The sequence below is a fragment of the Oncorhynchus masou genome, chromosome 1, assembly GCF_036934945.1.
Source record: "Oncorhynchus masou masou isolate Uvic2021 chromosome 1, UVic_Omas_1.1, whole genome shotgun sequence".
NCBI classification, from domain to species: Eukaryota; Metazoa; Chordata; class Actinopteri; order Salmoniformes; family Salmonidae; genus Oncorhynchus; species Oncorhynchus masou.
In genome coordinates this window covers 16,976,569-17,000,165 of record NC_088212.1, presented here as the reverse complement: position 1 = coordinate 17,000,165, position 23,597 = coordinate 16,976,569, and the positions used below count along the sequence as shown (strand labels likewise).

Sequence of the window (23,597 nt, the reverse complement as noted above, 5' to 3'; positions counted from 1 at the left end):
ACTGTGAAATAACATATATGGAATAATGTAGTAACCAAAAAAGTATTAAACAAATCAAAATATATTTTAGATTTTTCAAATAGCCACCCTATGCCTTGATGACAGTTTTGTGCACTCTTGGCATCCTCTCAACCAGCTTCACCTGGAATGCCTTCCCAACAGTCTTGAAGGAGATCCCACATAGAGTATGCTGAGCACTTGTTGGCTGCTTTTCCTTCACACTGCGGTCCGACCATCTCAATTTGGTTGAAGTCGGGGGATTGTGGAGGCCAGATCATCTGATGCAGCACTTCATCACTCTTCTTCTTGGCCAAATAGCCCTTACACAGCCTGGAGGTGTGTTGGGTTATTGTTCTGTTGATTTGTTATTGTTCTGTCCCACAAAAACCAAACCAGATGGGATGGCGTATCGCTGCAGAATGCTGTGGTAGCCATGCTGGTTAAGGTTGCCTTGAATTGTAAATAAATCACAGACAGTGTCACCAGCAAAGGACCGTCACACCATAACACTTCCTCCTCCATGCTTCACAGTGGGAAATACACATGCGGAGGTCACTCGCTCACCTAATCCGTGTCTCACAAAAATCGCAAATTTCAACTTCAGACCAAAGGACACATTTCCACCGGTCTAATGTCCATTGCTAATTTTTTGGGGCCCAAGCAAGTTTCTTCTTTTTATTGGTTTCAGTAGTGGTTTCTTTGCAGCAATCCGATCATGAAGGCCTGATTCATGCAGTCTCCTCTGAACAGTTGATGTTGAGATATGTCTGTTGCTTGAACTCTGTAAGCATTTATTTGGACTGCAATTTCTGAGGCTGGTAACTCTAAAGTAGTTATCCTCTGTAGCAGAGGTAACTCTGGGTCTTCCATTCCTTTGGCGGTCCTCATGAAAGCCAGTTTCATCATAGCACTTGATGGGTTTTGCAACAACACTTGAAGAAACTTTCAAAGTTCTTGAAATTTTCCATATTGACTGACCTTCATGTCTTTAAGTAATGATGGACTGTCATTTCTCTTTGCTTATTTGAGCTGTTCTTGCCATAATATGGACTTGGTCTTTTACCAAATAGGGCTATCTTCCGTATACCACCCCTACCCTGTTAGTATCACAGTCCTTTCCATTGACATTCGTGTGATCTGCTTAACTGTACCATAGTACCTCTCTATTACAGATTTGGACAATGTGTATTACATAAAAAATCTCTGCTTCCTTATTAGCCATACAAGCAGAGTTGTCAGGGGTCCATAGTCTTTCCTTCAGCCCTTATTATGTTTCCTCTTCCCAGTCCTCCTCGCTTCCACTCCTCCTATCCCTCCATGGCCACCAACCAGAGGGCGAATTAAGGGGGGCCCAGAGGGGTCTTAGACCCCCTGAACGAGATTTGCGTCCCCCTAAATGCAACAAAGTCAAACATTGGGTTGTCTCTAAATAATGGTATATTAACCATTCTCCTTATTGTTTAAAATGCAATATGTACTGCTACAGTGGTAAATATTAAAATAAAAGCTTATTCCAAATTAAACTAATACCCCCACCTCTGTGTCATGTTTTTTTTTTAAAGTCCATGTGGCTGCACTTGTCATCCTGGTATCTCAGCCTCTTTTCAAAATCAAATCAAATCAAATTTATTTATATAGCCCTTCGTACATCAGCTGATATCTCAAAGTGCTGTACAGAAACCCAGCCTAAAACCCCAAACAGCAAGCAATGCAGGTGTAGAAGCACGGTGGTTAAGAAAAACTCCCTAGAAAGGCCAAAACCAAGGAAGAAACCTAGAGAGGAACCAGGCTATGTGGGGTGGCCAGTCCTCTTCTGGCTGTGCCGGGTAGAGATTATAACAGAACATGGCCAAGATGTTCAAATGTTCATAAATGACCAGCATGGTCGAATAATAATAAGGTAGAACAGTTGAAACTGGAGCAGCAGCAAGGCCAGGTGGACTGGGGAAAGCAAGGAGTCATCATGTCAGGTACTCCTGGGGCATGGTCCTAGGGCTCAGGTCCTCCGAGAGAGAGAAAGAAAGAGAATTAGAGAGAGCATATGTGGGGTGGCCAGTCCTCTTCCGGCTGTGCCAGGTGGAGATTATAACAGAACATGGCCAAGATGTTCAAATGTTCATAAATGACCAGCATGGTCGAATAATAATAAAGTAGAACAGTTGAAACTGGAGCAGCAGCACGGCCAGGTGGACTGGGGACAGCAAGGAGTCATCATGTCAGGTAGTCCTGAGGCATGGTCCTAGGCCTCAAGTCCTCCGAGAGAGAGAAGGAGAGAATTAGAGAACGCACACTTAGATTCACACAGGACACCGAATTGGACAGGAGAGGTACTCCAGATATAACAAACTGACCCCAGCCCCCCGACACATAAACTACTGCAGCATAAATACTGGAGGCTGAGACAGGAGGGGTCAGGAGACACTGTGGCCCCATCCGAGGACACCCCCGGACAGGGCCAAACAGGACGGATATAACCCCACCCACATTGCCAAAGCACAGCCCCCACACCACTAGAGGGATATCTTCAACCACCAACTTACCATCCTGAGACAAAGCTGAGTATAGCCCGCAAAGATCTCCGCCATGGCACAACCCAAGGGGGGGTGCCAAACCAGACAGGATGACCACTCAGGTGATGCACCCCTTCCAGGGACGGCATGAGAGAGCCCCAGTAAGCCAGTGACTCAGCCCCTGTAATAGGGTTAGAGGCAGAGAATCCCAGTGGAATGAGGGGAACCGGCCAGGCAGAGACAGCAAGGGTGGTTCGTTGCTCCAGAGCCTTTCCGTTCACCTTCCCACTCCTGGGCCAGACTACACTCAATCATATGACCCACTGAAGAGATGAGTCTTCAGTAAAGACTTAAAGGTTGAGACCGAGTTTGCGTCTCTGACATGGGTAGGCAGACCGTTCCATAAAAATGGAGCTCTATAGGAGAAAGCCTTGCCTCCAGCTGTTTGCTTAGAAATTCTAGGGACAATTAGGAGGCCTGCGTCTTGTGACCGTAGCGTACGTGTAGGTATGTACGGCAGGACCAAATCAGAGAGATAGGTAGGAGCAAGCCCATGTAATGCTTTTGTAGGTTAGCAGTAAAACCTTGAAATCAGCCCTTGCTTTGACAGGAAGCCAGTGTAGGGAGGCTAGCACTGGAGTAATATGATCAAATTTTTTGGTTCTAGTCAGGATTCTAGCAGCCGTATTTAGCACTAACTGAAGTTTATTTAGTGCTTTATCCGGGTAGCCGGAAAGTAGAGCATTGCAGTAGTCTAACCTAGAAGTGACAAAAGCATGGATGAATTTTTCTGTATCATTTTTGGACAGAAAGTTTCTGATTTTTGCAATGTTATGTAGATGGAAAAAAGCTGTCCTTGAAATGGTCTTGATATGTTCTTCAAAAGAGAGATCAGGGTCCAGAGTAACGCCGAGGTCCTTCACAGTTTTATTTGAGACGACTGTACAACCATCAAGATTAATTGTCAGATTCAACAGAAGATCAAATCATTCAGGTGTCGACCCAATGACAATCGGCGAATGTTAATACACTTTTTGGTGTTTTGCAACAGATGTCTCTCTTTCCATTCATCAAATGGCGTGAATGCACAGTGCACTGTTTAGATGCTGGAATTACTATGGACTGGACTAACATGCACAGGTAAATCACATTTTACTTGTCTCATGCACCGAATTCAACAGGTGTAGGTAGACCTTACCATGAAATGCTTACTTACAAGCCCTAAACTCAATTTTTTTTAAACCGCATTGTTGGTTATTAAGAAAATATTTACTAAATAAAATACATTTAAAAAATGATTTAAAAAAAAACATTTATACAAAAGAAAAATGAATACAATTAAAAGAAAAAAATAATATAAAAAAATAGCCTACTTGATGAATACATCATGAGTGGTTGTGTTCATGCCAAATTAAAAGATAATTTAACGTTATGTGCGTGTACACATAGGAGGTCCTGTGGAAAAAATGGAGACCCCCGAATGTAACTGTATAATTCACGCTCTGCATCATGTCGTTGTTCACCCTTTTAATTAACCAGCCCTCCTACTGTGATTGGGCCGAGCCGGGAGAGTCTCCACTCTGACCCCTTCATTGGTTTGATCATATTACTCCAGTGCTAGCCTCCCTACACTGGCTTCCTGTTAAGGCAAGGGATGATTTCAAAGTTTTACTGCTAACCGGCAAAGCATTACATGGGCTTGCTCCTACCTATCTTTCCGATTTGGTCCTGCCGTACATACCTACACGTCCGCTACGGTCACAAGACGCAGGCCTCCTAATTGTCCCTAGAATTTCTAAGCAAACAGCTGGAGGCAGGGCTTTCTTCTATAGAGCTCCATTTTTATGGAATGGTCTGCCTACCCATGTGAGAGATGCAGACTCTGTCTCAACCTTTAAGTCTTTACTAAATACTCATCTCTTCAGTGGGTAATATGATTGAGTGCAGTCTGGCCCAGGAGTGTGAAGGAGAACGGAAAGGCTCTGGAGCAACGAACCGCCCTTACTGTCTCTGCCTGGCCGGTTCCCCTATTTTCACTGGGATTCTCTGCCTCTAACCCTATTACACTGGCTTACTGATGCTCTTTCATGCCGTCCCTAGGAGGGGTGCGTCTCTTGAGTGGGTTGAGTCACTGATGTGATCTTCCTGTCTGGGTTGGCGCCCCCCTTTGGGTTGTGCCGTGGCGGAGATCTTTGTGGGCTATACTCGGCCTCGTCTCAGGATGGTAAGTTGGTGGTTGAAGATATCCCTCTAGTGGTGTGGGGGCTGTGCTTTGGCAAAGTGGGTGGGGTTATATCCTTCCTGTTTGGCCCTGTCCAAGGGTATCATCAGATGGGGCCACAGTGTCTCCTGACCCCTCCTGTCTCAGCCTCCAGTATTTATGCTGCAGTAGTTTATGTGTCGGGGGGCTAGGGTCAGTTTGTCATATCTGGAGTACTTCTCCTGTCTTATTCGGTGTCCTGTGTGAATTTAAGTATGCTCTCTCTAATTCTCTCTTTCTTTCTTTCTCTCGGAGGGCCTGAGCCCTAGGACCATGCCTCAGGAATACCTGGCATGATGACACCTTGCTGTCCCCAGTCCACCTGGCCGTGCTGCTGCTCCAGTTTTAACTGTTCTGTCTGCGGCTATGGAACCCTGTCCCAGACCTGCTGTTTTCAACTCTCTGGAGACAGCAGGAGCGGTAGAGATACTCTTAATGATCGGCTATGAAAAGCCAACTGACATTTACTCCTGAGGTGCTGACTTGCTGCACCCTCGACAACTACTGTGATTATTATTATTTGACCATGCTGGTCATTTATGAACATTTGAACATCTTGGCCATGTTCTGTTATAATCTCCACCCGGCACAGCTAGAAGAGGACTGGCCACCCCTCATAGCTTGATTCCTCTCTAGGTTTCTTCCTAGGTTTTGGCCTTTCTAGGCAGTTTTTCCTAGCCACCGTGCTTCTACACCTGCATTGCTTGGTTTCTGTAAAGCACTTAGAGATATCAGCTTATGTAAGAAGGGCTATATGAATACATTTGATTTGATAGCAGGAGGGTGATGGAAGAGAGGCTAACTGCCTGTATATACCACCATTGACTTCAGAGTATAATGCTCTGATTAACTCCAAGGGTGCATGATTCCATTTTGGTGGATACCTTTTGCCTCCAACACAGTGTCTAATTTATTTTTAATTACGCAGAGGGGAAAGGAAAGATGGGAAACTTTCTCTCTCTCTTTTGATTAACCGCTGTGGGAACACAAAACCAAAAGGAATGAAGAGAAACCTTTTCAAAGTGAAAAGTTCATTTTCCTTAGCTGGTTGGAAAATGTTAATTACTCAAATCTACCAGTTTTGGGGGTCATTAGTGTACTTCAGAAAGTTCTGCTCTTTGCCAAACTTTGCTCTAAAATTAAGCCTCATTAGATGGATGTCTGAGGATGTCCTGAGAGAGAGGTTGGCACAGGGATACTCCACGTTGCTGCCTGCCTGCAGGCTTACTACTGCTACAAAGAGACCCACATTTACACAGTAACTCAAATCCAAATCATAACGCCATCAAAGGAGACATTACTTCAACCCGCATAGATGGTTTCACATTCTCCCATGATGTGTACAGTGTGTTGTTAATGAAGTGTGGTGCTGGCGTAGGTCCTGGGAGCCCTCTGGTCCAAAGGGCTTTGAAAGAAACTATTCAGAACATGGCTGAACCGGGGCCAAGTCAAACGACGCCTGCTCCTTTCATCACAACATCTGGGGTGCCACAAAAACATTCTGGAAGGATCCAGTCTGCAGAGACCCAATCAGCTCCCAACACATCCGTCTCCATCCCCCCTCCTCCTCCTCAAACCTCATCCTGCCATCCTTCCCCGGTTCCCTGCAGGACACAAACCTCTCATTCATACTGGTCAGTTCTATTCCTTGGTGCCAAGGAAACTGTTGTTGTACCACCCCCACCATCCCACCACTGACACACAAAGGATGGCATTAAGATGTCTGTGTATAAGCCCTCACTGCATACAAATCTGTAAGTCAATGTGGCTGGTGAGCCCTGAGCTGCCTGCCCTCTGCCATCCATGCTTCAGATAACAAGATGAGTATGTAGGCATCCATTAAAAGTCTGGCTAGTGGTTCCCTGATATACTTCAATTGGAGCTATTAATATACAGTGCATTTGGAAAGTATTTAGGCCCGTTGACTTTTTTCACATTTTGTTACGTTACAGCCTTATTCTAAAATGGATTAAATAAATAAAAAATCCTCATCAATCTACACACAATACCCCATAATGACAGAGCGAAAACAGGTTTTTAGACATTTTAGCAAATATATATAAAAATAACAAATTATTTACATAAGTATTCAGACCCTTTGCTATGAGACTCAAAATTGAGCTCAGGTGCGTCCTGTTTCCATTGATAATAATTTTTTGTTGTTGTACTTATACCAATTTTTCATGATATCCAACTGGTAGTCACCGTCTTGTCCCATCGGTGCAACTTCCCTACGGACATGGCAGAGGCAAAGGTTGAGAGCCATTTGTCCTCCGAAACATCACCCTGCCAACCCGCACTGCTTCGTGACATACTGCTCACTTAACCCGGAAGCCAGCCGCACCACTGTGTCAGAGGAAACACTGTCCAGCTGGCGACCGAAGACAGTGTGCAGGCATCCGGCCCGCCACAAGGAGTTGCTAGAGTATGATCGGACAGGGAAATCCCTGCCGTCCAAACCCTCCCATAAACTGGGCGACGCCAGGCCAATTTTGCGCTTCCTCATGGGTCTCACGGTCAATGCCGGCTGTGACACAGCCCGGGATCGAACCCAGGTCTGTATTGATGTTTCAAGCACTGCAATGCAGTGTCTCTGACCGCTGTGCCACTTGGGAGGCTCCCGTTGATCATCCTTGAGATGTTTCTACAACTTGATTGGACTCCACCTGTGGTAAATTCAATGAAGGTCCCGCAGTTGACAGTGCATGCCAATGCAAAAACCAAGCCATGAGGTCGAAGGAATTGTCCGTAAAGCTCCGAGACAGGATTGTGTAGAGGCACAGATCTGGGGAGCAGTACCAAAAAATGTCTGCAGCATTGAAGGTCGCTAAGAACACAGAGGCCCACATCATTCTTAAATGGAAGAAGTTTGGAACCACCAAGACTCTTCCTAGAGCTGGCCATCCGGCCAATCTGAGCAATCTGGGGAGAAGGGCCTTGGTCAGGGAGGTGACCAAGAACCCGATGGTTACTCTGATAGAGCTCCAGAGTTTCTCTGTAGAGATGGGAGAACCTTTCAGAAGGACAACCATTTCTTCAGCACTCTACCAATGAGGCCTTTGTGATAGAGTTGCCAGACGGGATCCACTCCTTAGTAAAAGGCACATGACAGCCCGCTTGGGAATTTGCCAAAAGGTACCTAAAGGACTCTCAGACCATGAGAAACAAGATTCTCTGGTCTGATGAAACCAAGATTGAGAACTCTTTGACCTGAAGCCAAGCGTCATGTCTGGAGGAAACCTGGCACCATCTCTATTAAGAAGAATGTTGGTGGCAGCATCATGCTGTGGGGAGATTTTCAGTGACAGCGACTGGGAGACTAGTCAGGATCGAGGGAAAGATGACTGGAGCAAAGTACAGGGAGATCCTTTTTGTAAAAAATCCTCCAGAGCGTTCAGGACCTCAGACTGGGGCAAAGGTTCAGCTAGTGGGCTAAACCAGCATGGCAGCTTGTTAGACAAAAGGGGAAGTGGTGGTCGACTAAGAAGTCACTACAGAGTGATAATTATAACAATTGAAATGCTAATCCTTTGCACATGAACGCTCAGTATGTCATCTTGATCTCTGGTGAAAAGTTAGTTTCTGTTGGAGAGTCCTGTCCTCTCTCTCTCTCTCTCTCTCTCTGTCTTGGTTAGAGAGAATAGTTCAGAGTGACATTCATTCATTTGTTATAGAATGGATGTTTCGGCGGTTGTCATTCTTTGCGTTTAATGATACCGAATTCCTAGTTGCAGACTAGTAATTAATATCAGACTTGTTCTTATTCTGTCGGCATCGATAGTCTAAGAGTTTAACCACGTGGTATGGTTAAAAGATTCAGCAATGGTCTACAACCTTCGTCCTCTCCTAATGGAGAAAAACATGGTCTGGTGATAATTTCTCAAACTTGGGTTTTATTTGGAATTACAGAAAAGGGGCTGTCCCAGGATGCCTGACCCTAACTGGGCTCAGGGGCGGTCCTCTGATTTAGTTCAAATCAAAAGAGAATTGTATTGTCCTTCCTTAAACAGTCCAAAATCATATTACACAATTTTACAAACAGTATCATACTCACTCATTCATCTTATACAACAATTAGATGTAAACCTCATATCTGAGGCTATTATATAAACAGCGTTATGGTAATGTGGCCACACCGTCTCCCATGAGCTTCCCCAAGTTGTAACAAACGCACCAGTTCGTAGCTGGATTCTTCACAGATCTTTTGTACTTTCTCTGGAACATGAAATGTGTTCGTACCTCAAGTTCTGTGAGCTGGAAGAAATTCCTTTGTGCTCTATGAAAATGTACTCTGCCTCTTATACTATGTGGCAGGGTCTTCTCAGGAATTTACGACCTCTCTCTGACCACAGCAGCCTAGTTGAGGGAGGCAAGGGGGAGGCAGGGAGAGGGGGATGGGGCTTGCTATACCCAAAGAGGGCAACGGCATGACAGTACATACCATTTTCCTTCCAATTGATATTCTGTCTATACACACCACATATTTATAATCTGGATTCTGACACAGGCTCACTCTAATATATCTGCTCTGGATTGTTAATTAGACTTGTTCTGTTATTTCTTGATTTCTTGTTTTGATGTGTAATTATTTATGTATTGGTATTGTATTTGTGAGACATTTTACTGCCCTGTTGGAGCTAGAAACATAAGCCTTTCACTGCACCTGCTATAACTCCTGCAAATATGTGTACACAAACAACAAACTTTGATTTCATTTTGATTCGATTCTGACTTACCAAGTTCTGTAGACTTTTACTTCAAATTCCAATAAATGGAACCTCCATGAACGCTTCAACCATTAGGCCAGCTGGTGGAGCTATGGAGCCAGTCTGCCTACCCCAGATATGAGCCCTTCACTGCCTGACCCTGTTCGTACCTTGGCCTTGCTGGGAAATGCTACAGCACAGTTGCAGACACTCCCAATCTGCTCGTTTGGACCCATTTCAACATCACCCGTGGGGAAGTTCTGATTCTACAACAGCAGTGTTTAGTCTGCTTGATTTGTTTCCTTAACTTCCAACAAATACAATCAGTACAGACGCACTCTTACGAATCCCAAAGTTTGCAATGATATTAGTAGCAGTGCATGGTGTCTCTTGTCAACACAATCACAAACTGCACGCACACACACACACACACACACACACACACACACACACACACACACACACACACACACACACACACACACACACACACACACACACACACACACACACACACACACACACACACACACACACACACACACACACACACACCTCCATTAAGCAGATGTCCAGCTCTGAGACGGGCTGTGTGTGTGTGTGTGTGTCTTAAAGCCCTGAACACCCTCACAGACCCTCACAGAGCCCTCACAGAGTCCATTTCAGAGCTGGAGATCTGCTTTATGGAGGCGGTTGTGTGTGTGTGTGTGTGATATATAATATATATACACAGTGTACAGTTGGTGTTTGGCGGATGTCTGTGGCAGTGTGAGACGCCGCAGGTAAGCACTTATAAGTAGCGAGAGAGGCAAAGAACGAGACAGAGCAGACACAGCTGGCACGGCAAGGTTCAAACCTATTCTCTATCCGTAGGAGAGCAGCGCTGTGAGACGAAACAGAATGATCCACCCTCACACAAACAAACACCATGAGAAATATGACTGGCATCGACAGTACCATCACATTCAGTTACTTTTGACATTTCCTTTGGATTCTACAATGTAAATCATTTGGAGCAAGTCCTTAGAAAATGACACATTACAGTAAATAAGGCCCCCGACATTGTGTTTCTGTGTAAATGTGGATGTTTTGAGGCCATTACACTATTTCATGGATGGATGGGCACTGGATATCCAGGACAAACAACAATGATAATGCCCCTCCAGGCACTCTATTGTTATTGGGATTTTGATGAAGATTCAAAAGCTTATTTCAAGGCTGACAAACTGCAATAATATAATCCTGGGTTTCAGTATAGCCCAAATACAAGCCTAACTGTCTTGGCAAGCATGGCTTGTTTGAGGTTTTTATTGTTCATTCAGCATGATCATTTAGGTTGTTGTTGCTGAAGTCCTCCACAAAAGATGATAAGATACATCTCCATTTAACTTGGAGTGTATAAGAATGTTTTACAGTTTTCTAAATTGAGAAGGGAAATCTCAGATTTTTCTTAATGGATAATATAGAGACGGACTGTAACCCAAATGTATATTGCATGAAGTAAGAGAGAAAATTCATATTCAATCCCTTCAGCGGTATTAGCACTCATGAGAGGATGTTCTGTTTTTGGTTGCTATGACACGGAGGATAAATATGATATGCAGGTGTCTCTCATCAGATAAATAGAAAAGTATGAAAGAGTATTCTTCATTAGATATTTTGCGAACATGACATCTAACTAAGCCTACCGCCGCCTTCTCTGAAGTGGAAATTAGTTTATAATTAGATTGCAAGATACAGGGAACCATCACTGTCTACTTAGACCAAACTGTAAGTCCACAAAAATTCCTCTTTTTCCCAAGACACACAATTTTACAAATGTCGGTTTTGAAAAAGCAAGATAAACAACCTCAGACATTTGAAAGGAGACCATATCTAATGGGTTTCACCTATTGGAGCTCTTTTAGAGAAAACGCTAACCCGTTAACTTAATGATGGTGCATGATCGTACATAATCATTAAATGTTAATTCTCTATTATGGAACTGATCTTTAATTAGTGCACTTAGTTTTAATTAGTACCTGTACATTGGGAACCATAATGCATTTGGACAGATAATTAGGGTAGGGCATTTACCTTATCTTTTCCATCCTATATTGCTCCACAGATTTAGCACTCACTCTATCCCTCTCCATACACATACACTCTCTCTCTCAAGCATTCCAAATGCAACATAACAAACTCCTCCAAAATGCCTTGGCATTCTGAGAGCGTAACACTCCTGTAATATATCCCCCCTCCTCCACTACCTTTCCCAGAGCCCCTTGCAGTGACATGCAGCTAAGACGTGCCAGGCCCATCACAAGGCGTGATGTATTGTGGCATGCCATACAAATGGCCCGATCAACCGACATCCCCATCGCCAACGCAGCTTCATGTACAGCTTTGTGTACGTACTTTCCATAAGCCGTGGGTGTTGCAGTGCAGCTTGGATTTCATCTAGATAACATAGCACCATTGTTTTCAAATTGGCCTGCATGTTTCAGAAGGCTGGAGCATGACTGTCAAAATGAAGTGAATATTTTAACTACTGTTTACTTCTTATTGTATCACCAAGTTGAGGTTGCCCGATATTCTGCTTGGCTCCTGGGATAATTCAAAGGGTGAAGAAGTCCTTTCCACCTTTTGGACACCACACAACGGAGGCAAGTCTGTATTCACAGCTGAGCTAACAGTTGTGTTTTTGTTGATACTCCACCCTGGTATTGTCCATCATTTCTTTCCTGTCATCTTTTTTATGCACTCTATATTACAATGACCAAAAATATAAACACAACATGTAAAGTGTAAATAGGTCTGTCACAGCACCTCAAACACGAGCCCAACATCAACCTGGACAACTGTAAGACAACGTATCATAACTTCTTGAGATGTGAAGAAATGGGGCAGGTCAATTAGTGCAGGCATTCAAGAGCTGACAGCTGAGCTCTTTGTGAGGCAGAATAAGTAGTCGTTGAGCAGCAATCCACAGAGAAAACTCCTTAAATCGAATGTTCTCGACACTGTCGAGAACCCAAATAAATACACCGAACAATAATATTAAAACAACATGTAATGTTTCATAAGATTAAATCAAATATCCCAGAAATGTTCCATACACACTAAAAGCTTATTTCTTTCAAATGTTGTGCACACATGTCTTTACATCCCTTCTAGTGAGCATTTCTCCTTTACCAAGACAATCCATCAAACCTGACAGGTGTGGCATATCAAGAAGCTGTTCAAATAGCATGATCATTACACTAGTTGGTGCACCTTGTGCTGGGGACAATAAAAGGCCACTCTAGAATGTGCAGTTTTGTCACACAACACAATGCCATAGATGTCTCAAGTTTTGAGAGAGCATGCAATTGGCATACTGACTGCAGAAAAGTCCACCAGAGCTGCTGCAAAATAAATTAATGTTCATTTCTCTATGATAAGCCACCTCCAATGTTGTTTTAGAGAATTTGGCAGTACATCCAACCAGCCTCACAACTGCAGACCATGTGTAACCACGTAAGTCTAGGACCCCCACATCTGGCTTCTTCACCTGCAAGATTGTCTGAGAACCAGCCACCCGGACAGTTGATGAAACTGTGGGTTTGTACAACCAAAGAATTTCTACACAAACGGGCGTCATCACCAGGGTCTTGACCTGACTGCAGTTTGGCGTCATAACCAACGTCAGTGGGAAAATGCTCACCTTTGATGGCTACTGGCACGGTGGAGAAGTGTGCTCTTCCCGGATGAAACCCGGTTTCAACTTTACTGGGCAGATGGCAGACAACATGTATGGCGTCATGTGGGCGAGTGGTTTGCTGATGTCAAGATTGTTCACAAAGTGCCACATGGTGGCGGTCGGGTATGGGCGGGCATAAGCTACGGACAAATAACACAATTGCATTTTATTGATGGCAATTTGAATGCACAGAGATACCGTGATGAGATTCTGAAGATCATTGTTGTGTCATTAATCTGCCGTCATCACCTCATGTTTCTGCATGATCATGCATGGCCCATGTCACAAGGATCTGTACACAATTTCTGGAACCTGAAAGTGTCCCAGTTCTTCCATGGCCTGCATACTCACCAGACATGTCTCCCATTGAACATGTTTGGGGTGCTCTGGATCGTTGTGTACGACAGAGTTCTCTCGTTCCCGCCAATATCCAGCAACTTCGCACAGCCATTGAAGATGAATGGGACAGCATGCAAAATGCCACAATCAACAGCCTGATCAAATTAATGTGATGGAGACGTGTCGTGCTGCATGAGGCAAATGGAGGTCTCTCCACATACAGACTGGTTTTCTGATCCACGCCTCTAACTTTTTAATGTATCTGTGACCAGCAGATGCATATCTGTATTCCTAGTCATGAGAAATCTATAGATTAGGGCCTAATGAATTTATTTCAACTGACTGATTACCTTATATGAACTAAAACTCAGTAAAAATTTTGAAATTGGTGCATGTTGCATTTATATTTATGTTGTGTAATTTTTTGACATTCTGTAAAGAAGATTGTTCATTGTTTGAGGTAATGATTCCGTTAAATGACATTGAAAAAATAGACTGTTCACAATGTATGTACAAACACAATTTGATTCAAGACTTACAGTAGGGTTAAGGCATAAATAAATCCAATATACATTTGGTTTTGTGGCCAAAAACCTCATAATGCATGAAATCAAATAACCCATTGATGTGTTAATTTCCTCTCTGAAAGGAGTGTGCCTGTGTGTGTGATTGTCTTTCATGTGGGCTCCCCGCAGTGCTGAGGAGAAAAATAACTGCATTCTGAGGACTAGAGGGGACACAGACACAATTATGTGCCAATCTGGAAGCGACGTGAGGATTATTGTTCTGAGGTGAGATAAGCAGGACTTGTTCCCTCACCATTCAGGTGAATATGGCAGCACTGAGCAGAATAATGATAAGGCTTTTATTAATAGATACATTAACAGCCAGTGGGAGACACCTTGTGAGGGTTTATTTTTTTGGGTTCCCCTCACACTAAGCAACACGCATTTGTATCATACTGTTGTACTTCCAAGGTCGTCAAACATCCATCTCACAGATGCACACCTTAGTACTATGAAAAAAAAAAACATGTAACCTAGCGTAGCCTTGGTATTAAATTAGCAGAATAGCTAGTACAGTGGTGATGACTTGGGTTGAAATTAAATATGCTTCCTATACCTACAACCAGGAAGCTGTTATTGTATAAATCAAGACAGCCAAACCAACAGTGCAGTCTTCAAGTGATGAAAAAATGACCACCTTACTCAAAGTGGGAACAAAACAACACACCTATAAAATATTTGCCCCCTCCTCGGTAACCCCATTAAATATCTGATGATTTATCCCCAGCCAGCACTACCAGACCAAAATACTCTCACATCCAGCAAGCCCACAGGCATAGAGACATTATCAATGCAAGAAAACACAACCTCCTGACAGGTTTACTGGTTCCCAACCAGGGCAGATTTACTGAGGCTATATACCAGGCCGTTTCTCATTCTCATGACCCGTGCCCATTGTGACTGTTTCTCACCCACTCTCACACCACTCCAAAAATATTATCCCTAGCCTACATGAGTGAGTGAAAAACTACCTGCACCCCATCCCCCAAAACTACTGCAGGCAAGATGGATTCCAGAGTGCAGGCAAATGAAAATCCTTACGTTTTGGAATATTACCTCTGCCACTTTTCTAGTTCCCCTCTTTTCAGTTTTGTTCTTGGATATTTATAGCCAGCGGTGGTGGAAGGTTAATTGAACTGAAACAGGTTCAACGAATTTCAGCTGAAGAGCTGAGACACACACAGAGAGACAGAGAGGGGAAAAAAAACATTACCCATCTGTAAAGCTATAGCAAAGATCACAGGGAACTGGACGTTTCTGTTCATGCCCTGCATTCAAATTGACATTTCATTTCAACATTTAATACATTTTTAAGGTATTTGGCGGTAGCACAAGTAGTTTCATTACCATCTTATAAGAACCCTCTCTATGCTTTCCATAAGTTCGACTGAATTTCCTTTGTGACAGACCCAAAATCTAATCAGTCTTAATTAAATTGGTGAGTCAACCATCTTTCGTGTTATGAAATATTCTGATAATAGAATGCTAGCACACAATTAGCAGTTTTGTTCACACCTCAAGGCAGAATTCTTTGGGCCTAATATCTCAAGAGCAGAGTCCTTTCTTCAGTCAAAGAAACATTCATTTGAAAAACCCCAGGCAGTCTCTAGGGGAGAGGAGATGTGCGACAGAGCCTCCTTCTGAATGGACATACAGTATATATGAAGTCATTGGCCGTGTCCGACTACCCGTACTTCTAAATAGTAGCCTAGGCCTTTAGTGTATGTGAAATGTAAAAAATGCCAGGATGTCATACTCATTTCGGGATTACATATGGGTTGAATTCGGAATAAGTGGGACACTTTTTGCATTTGCATCTTCTGTACCCTCTTTAGACATCTATCCAACATATTATTTGCCCAACACATGACACATTTCTGAAATCCTCCAGATGTGAACTAATAAAACACAATTTGTTTTATATTTAAAAATATAGATTTTTCACAGGAGGCATGACACACCCATTTGCGTACACCAAGTCAACAACATTCTTAATTCGCATTTAGTAGACTGGAACAGCAGGTTAGATAAACTGGGCCACCATTATTATAGTACGAATTGTACCCCAATTATAATTCATTTGTGTGATTAGGAAACATTTTAGGATTTCAGAAATGTATAATTTGTTGGACTAATATGTTGGATAGATGTCTGAAGAGGTTACAGAAGACGGAAATGCAAAAAGTTTCCCACCTTTTCCCCAACTCAAATAACAGTAAAACAAAAAAATGGATGTACAGGACATAGTACTACAGGAACCAAAGCCCTGCCTAACCTAAGTACAGGGGTCCCTAATGTAAACTGGACCTCTTTCCCCAATTGGAAAAGCCTATAAGACTGTCCCACTTCAGAACTACTTACGCCTCGCTGCCCTACTTTAGCAAGCTACGGTTGTAAAGCGGTACAATTGTTTCTTGAAAAGACAGACTTACAACATTGAAACATAATATTGGCTACTATTTTTATATACACAAACACATCTCTATATCTCAAATCTCTATAAATATATACACATACACAAACACTAGTTAAAAGTTTGGATACACATCCATTCAAGGGTTTTTCTTTATTTCTACATTGTAGAACACTAATGAAGCAGGTGTCATCAAGGCAAACTTTGAAAAATCTCAAATATATTTTGTTTAACACTTTTTGGGGTTAGAACATGAATACATATGTGTTATTTCATAGTTTTGATGTAGAAAATAGTAAAAATATGAGTAGGTATGTCCAGACTTTTGACTGGTACTTACATACATTTAAACTCAGTTTCACAAGTCCTGACATTTAATCCTAGGTCAATTAGAATCACCACTCTTATTTTTTTAATGGTGGTTTTGGAGCAGTGGCTTCGTCCTTGCTGAGCGGCCTTTCAGGTTGTCGATATTGGACTTGTTTTACTGTGGATATAGATACTTTTGTACCTGTTTCCTCCAGCATCTTCACAAGGTCCTTTGCTGTTGTTCTGGGATTGATTTGCACTTTTCGCACCAAAGTACATTCATCTCTGGGAGACAGAACACATCTCCTTCCTGAGCGGTATGATGGCTGTGTGGTCCCTTGGTATTTATACCTGCGTACAATTGTTTGTACAGATGAATGTGGAACCTTCAAGCATTTGGAAATTGCTCCCAAGGATGAACCAGACTTGTGAAGATCTAGAATTTTTTTCTGAGGTCTTGGCTGATTTCTTTTGATTTTCCCATGATATCAAGCAGAGGCACTGAGTTTGAAGGTAGGCCTTGAAATACATCCACAGGTACACCCCCAATTGACTCAAATGATGTCAATTAGCCTATCAGAAGCTTCTAAAGTCATGACATAATTTTCTGGAATTTTCCAAGCTGTTTAAAGGCACAGCCAACTTAGTGTATGTAAACTTCTGACCCACTGGAATTGTGATAGTGAATTATAAGTGACATAATCTGTCTGTAAACAATTGTTGGGAAAATTACTTGTGTCATGCACACAATAGATGTCCTAACCGACTTGACAAAACTATAGATGGTTAACACTGTCAAAGGATGCCACCTTTCCAACAAGTCAGTTCCTCAAATTTCTGCCCTGCTAGATTTACCCCAATCAACTGTAAGTGCTGTTATTGTCAAGTGGAAAAGTCTAGGCGCAACAAGTGCTCTGACGAAGTTGTAGAACACAAGCTCACAAGACGGGACAGCCGAGTGCTGAAGCGCGTAAAAATCATTTGTCCAAGGTTGCAATGACAAGTGTCGGCTGGGCGCCATAGGACTCTTTCAGCAGTGGAAAAAAGTTTTCTGGAGTGATGAATAACACTTCACCATCTGATTTGTGAAGGTTGAATCTGGGTTTGGCGGATGCCAGGAGAACACTACCTGCCCGAAGGTTTGGTTGAGAAGGAATTATGGTCTGGGGCTGTTTTTCATGGTTTGGGCTAGGCCCCTTAATTCCACTGAAGGGACATCTTAATGCTACAGCATACAAAGACATCCTAGACGATTCTGTGCTTCAAAATTGTATATATATTCAATTTAACAATGTTGTACTCTCTGCTACTGTATGATTTTCCTGTGTCAGGTTGTTACTACTGCAGTTCTGCATACCTAATGAATGGTTTGAAACTTAATGTAATATTCAAATTGTGTTATTTATTATACTGTAATATCAGCAACACAGCTCACTAATTAGCCTCTTAGGGCTCGGTGGCAGTGTTCAGAAGTTCGGATGAATGACGTGCCCAAAGTAAACTGCCTGTTACTCAGGCCCAGAAGCTAAGATTTGCATATAATTGGATAGAAAACACTCTTTAGTTTCTAACACTGTTAAAATAATGTCTGTGAGTATAACATAACTGATATGGCAGGCGAAAAACAGACAAAAATCCACCCAGAAAATGTTGAGGCACGGTCCATTTCAATGCTAGTCTAAGCGATATTCAAAGGAATTCCTCCCAGACTGCAGTTCTTATGGCTTCCACTAGATGTCAGTCTTCAGAAAGGGTTTCAAGCTTGTTTTTTGAAAAATGATTGAGTTGTAGTTTTTCCAAGGTGTCTCATTAGAAATGTAGTCTTGTTGTGTGCGTGAATGTGGGCGCTCTTTGTTATTGATCTTCCCTATTGAACATACTATTCTTCGTATTAAATGTTATCGTTTATTTAGATATTAGAGTACCTGAGGATTAATTAGAAACATTGTTTGGCTTGTTTGGACAAACTTAACTGGTTACTTTTTGGAATCGTTTGTATGCATGTTGAAAGAGTGGATTACTGAATCAAGCGCACCAACTAAACAGACATGTTTTTGATATGACTATCAAACTAAAACAAGCATTTGTTGTGTAGCTGGGACCCTTGGGATTGCAAACAGATGAAGATCTTAGAAGGCAAGTGATTTATTTTATCACTATTTGGGATTTTGTGACACCTGTGCTGGTTTGGAAAAGTATTTTGGTGTGGGGTGCGGTCCTCAGAAATTCACATGGTACGCTTTCGCCGTAAAGCCTTTTTGAAATCTGACAACGCGGTTGGATTAGCAAGAAGTTACGTTTTTAAACGATGTAGGACTCGTACTTCATGAATGTTTAATATTGCGATTTAGTCATTTGAATTTGGCCCGCTCCAGCTTCACCGGATGTTGTCCGGATTTTGATCCCTTCAGCGGGACCTGTACTGCAGCTCTGCATACCTACTTAATGGTTTGAAACTGAATATTCCAATTGTATTAGTTATACTGTAATAGTCAGCAACTTTAACAAAAAAGGTAAGCATGAAAGGTCAAACTGATATCAATCTCAACAATTAAAAATATAATTATGCCTCCCTCTCCTGCAAACAATACACCTTCTAGATTTAAAGATGGTACAATATCAGATTTCAACTATGACAGATTTGGTCTATGAACTCTACAGGCTTGGAGAGGTACTTTCACCTGTTGGTTTGTGGCCAAACAAAGTCTTAACACACCCTCAAGACCCATAATCACTTATGTTTCTTATCACTCAAGTCTTTTCTCGTCTTGACTGGTAGCACATCCATTAACCATGAACCATCAAACAGTGACTGCATGCAATTCTGTAGCGAGAGAGTATTAAAAACGCCTTCAAAAGTCACCATCAGTTCCAAACAGCCAGAATTACCCAGCGTTAGTTGTACAAAACATGACATCTAAAAATGACTACTGTAAATGTAAAGCTAACTAGCCAGGAAAACATGTCGTTGCTCACGTTTGTTCTAACATTTAAAAGTGTAAGTAAGACGTGAATAAAGGGATACGCAGAGGTTTCGGCAATGAAGCCCTTTATCTCCTTCCAGAGTCTGAACTCATGGACACCATTTGTCTCTGCATCCAGTACGAAAGAAGTTAAGAGATACTTGAGTCAATGCTAACTAATGCTAGCGCAATGACCAGAAGTATATTGGGTCAAGAATGCTATCAGTTCCCATAGAGTCCTAGTCATTGCGCTAACGCTAGTTAGCAACTACCATCATACTGCGGGCAGAGACATACAAATGATATCCATGATATGGTGTTGCACAGTTCATTTTCTCACAGTTTGTAACAACCAAGAGAGAATGGCACTTTCAAGATAACTGGGTACTAGGTCAAATCATGATGTTAGTGATCTTCATGTCAGAAAGACAGAGCTCAAGAAGGATGCTTCTGTTGGATGACCATTCAAATAGATTTCTCCCCCGTTGTAGCTCATTTTATTTTTTTTAGCCCGAGTTCCAAGTCGCCTTAAACACATTGGTGAGTTCCAAGTTGTTTTGAACACGGTAATAAGCAGTCAATGGGATAAGTGACTCCTGTTAAAGCAGTGGAGGGCTTTCAAAAATAAAAGTCCCTCAAATCTTGTGACTCGTCTGGTGAAAGTCACTGGATCCAATGTCCGTGCTAAATACACAAAGACCACTTGGAAACAAATCTAGTTGGCATGAAAGAGAAATTCATGTTGTCTCAGACATGCATTCTCCTAATTTTCTGCTTACTGAACATTATTCTAACTTTCCCCATAAAACTCATGACTCAATGAAGAGCGAAACTTTCTGCTAAAATGAAGACTACAGAATAGCACCAAACATTTGCTGCAGCATGACATCACAGTTTGCACTACAAACTCACGGACAAAAACAATTGACAAACATACAATTGAGTGAACTTTATTTACAAAGACAATTTAGGATTCCCATTCTTCGAAACAAAGAGTTCTGCTGGATAAAGATGTTCGGGTGCAGACCTGTAAAAGACAGATTGATAAGGTTTACAGAAATCTGATGACAGAAATCTAATTTCTGAGTAAGCACCTGGGGAATATTCATTATGTTACCTTTCTGTTTAAGAAACATTTTGCGAGGGCCTACCTGAAATGGTCAGTTTGGTTCTTAAACGGTAAATGTTTTTGTAATGACTCCACCCCAGAGATAAATGTCAATGACAATTGGAATTCAGGCCAACTTCCACCAGATATGTATCAGGGTCAGTAATAAACTGTCACATTACTATGCATATGTGCCAGCTTACCTTAAAAAGCATAATTTTCTATTTTTGTCATTTAGCAGACATTGGTCCTGTAAGTTGCTCAGGATAAGTTAGGGTTAAGAGACTTGCTCAAGGGCAAATCGAGAGAGATGTCACCTAGTCTGCACAGGATTTCAAACAAATGACCTTTCAGTTACTGGCCCAATGCTCGTAAACGCCAGGCTACCTGCAGAAGTGAAATATAAACTTGCATGACATTTGAAACTGTTTCCCAAAGACACTGGGGTAATTTACTTTAGGTCTGCCGTAGAACAACAAGAGAACAATCGTGATAGATGTCACTGTTTCAATAGGGATGCAAGTAAATGCCAAACAGTGCTGACATTCAGATTAAAAATAGATCAGCGGCAATTACCTTAGAGGTTACGTGGCATTCATTGTCACTTCACTTCTTCAAGAGTTGGTGTCTGACGACGACGAAGGGGAAGGCGAAGCCACTGCCAAAGAACACCACCATCATGCCCAACAGACGCCACTTATTCTGCACTGAGAATGGCAGGTTCTGTTTAACACAAACAAAAAAGTGTGTTGAGAGATGAGGACTTAATGAGTTTATCGCAGTTAAATGTGACTCAATACATGGACATGGTTACATCCAAGTTGGACTGCAAACAGCTTGAGGGCAGTCAGTGTCAACCAATACAACTGTGGCAAACTCGATGCAAGACTGAAAGTAGCTGGCTTACTGCAGAAATAACATTTCTGTTACATGGTCTACTCAAAGTATAATGTAGCACACTAGCTAGCCCTGGTAATCATGTTTGGAAGCTGGCTCTGTCAAGGTTTTACACTATATAGCAAGCTAAGTCAAATATCTAGCGTTAACCTGCCTAATCACGCAACACAGCCAAATTCGGGAAAATCCATAGTTAGCTAACTACCTACTTAAACGACGATAACAACTGCAAGTGTCAATTCCATATGGCTCACAAGTCAGTTCACTGGCTAATAAAATAACCAGAAAGTGAATTAGTTAGCTAGAAGGACAAATATGCATGTCAAAGGACAACCCACCCAAAAAAAAGGCTTCAGAAAAGGCATTCCGTGACCCAGGAAACAAAACTGCAGTTTCATTACTATACTTAGATAATTGTATGAATATTTAACAATGGTTCAATTAATTAATTAAATATATATATATATATATTACCATTTCGAAAGCCTAGCACATTTTGTCTAATTTCTCCTAGCAACATTATAAGGTTGCCACGTTACACATTGCTTACAATTGTGACACGTTCGGCTGTATTTGCCTGCAGAAAGCAATGCATGTAACGTTACAGGACAAGAGAAATCACCAAATATGTTGAAAGGTGCTCAATTGATTTTCCTCGACGTTTTATGTAGCTGTCGGGACCTTGACCATTTAGAACGCGGTGTTAGCTAGCACACGTTATGCTGTCTAAATCTTGGGCCATAATTGCTTTTGCCTACTAACCTTGTAGGCTAAACAGCTGCCAAATCGTCCTATAACATTAACCGAGGAAACCACTGTAACATACATTTCTTTGTTTCGGGGTTAATCTGGATCAGTGAAGGACCGGTAACAAGTGTTGCTTGAGTTTATGCAAGGACGAATACCGAAAGCAAAGAGTTGTGGGTCACGAAACATTTTTGGTGGATGGCCCATATTGAGCAAGCTGCATATAAATTAAAACGGGATATTACGTTTATGGCAGCAACGTTACTGTAGTTGACGTTAATTTATATAGTTAGATTACATTAGCTGGCGGAAATTAAATTTGTTAGCTAATGTTAGCGCTTAGCAGTGTACAACGTCAACTTCAATCATTAGCCATGTTACGGGAAGTAAAAATAACAAAACAAGTAGGAGTAAAAATACAATATTGTTGCATCTCGGAAATAAAAAGCATAACTAGCTAGCGCTTGGTTTTAAAACCTGAACACTAGCTTGTGACCTCCACGCAGGCTTCGGAGTGAGGCCCGAGTTATGAGAATGCGGTTTTATTTAGCTAATAATTATAACCTTCAATTTTGGGAGATTACCTGTCCTGGTCCCTCAGAGTAATGCGAGGACCGAACAGCGGAGGTTGTGAATCGTCGTACAGCCTGTCCCAACATGATTATTTTGAGTTTATTTGCTTGTTCCTTCAAACAAGAACAAATGTCTGCGACCTTCTTGTTGCTGTAAGAGAGAATGTTGAACAGCCTTATGGGAAATCAAAACGAGTTAGCTAAGACTGGGAAATGTAGTCTTCTTCTTCTTCTTCTTTTATGATGTTAAACGGCGGTTGGCATCCAATTAGTTGCATTACCGCCACCTACTAGACTGGAGTACAACTCCCTTATACCTTGCTTGAAAAATAAAAATGTACTATACCATGCCATCTAACACTACACTCACTAATTTCAAAAGTGTATCAAATAAAATGATCACCATCCTACTCCACGAATTAAATGTATTTATTCCTACCTCATGCCATCATCCTGAAAGAATGGGACATCACCACTTAACACACT

At 42.0% G+C, this 23,597-nt stretch overlaps 1 protein-coding gene across 1 annotated transcript; it reads right to left on the bottom strand.

Annotated features, from left to right (window-relative positions):
- Positions 1-20,721: 20,721 nt before the first annotated feature.
- Positions 20,722-23,290, bottom strand: LOC135521321 (cytochrome c oxidase subunit 7C, mitochondrial-like). Its single transcript, XM_064947266.1, has 3 exons — positions 23,124-23,290; positions 21,472-21,618; positions 20,722-20,814 (listed from the first exon to the last, which is right to left on the bottom strand). The coding sequence occupies exons 1-2, from the start codon at positions 23,196-23,198 to the stop codon at positions 21,502-21,504; spliced, it is 192 nt and encodes a 63-aa protein (XP_064803338.1). The 5' UTR covers positions 23,199-23,290; the 3' UTR covers positions 20,722-20,814; positions 21,472-21,501.
- Positions 23,291-23,597: the final 307 nt, after the last annotated feature.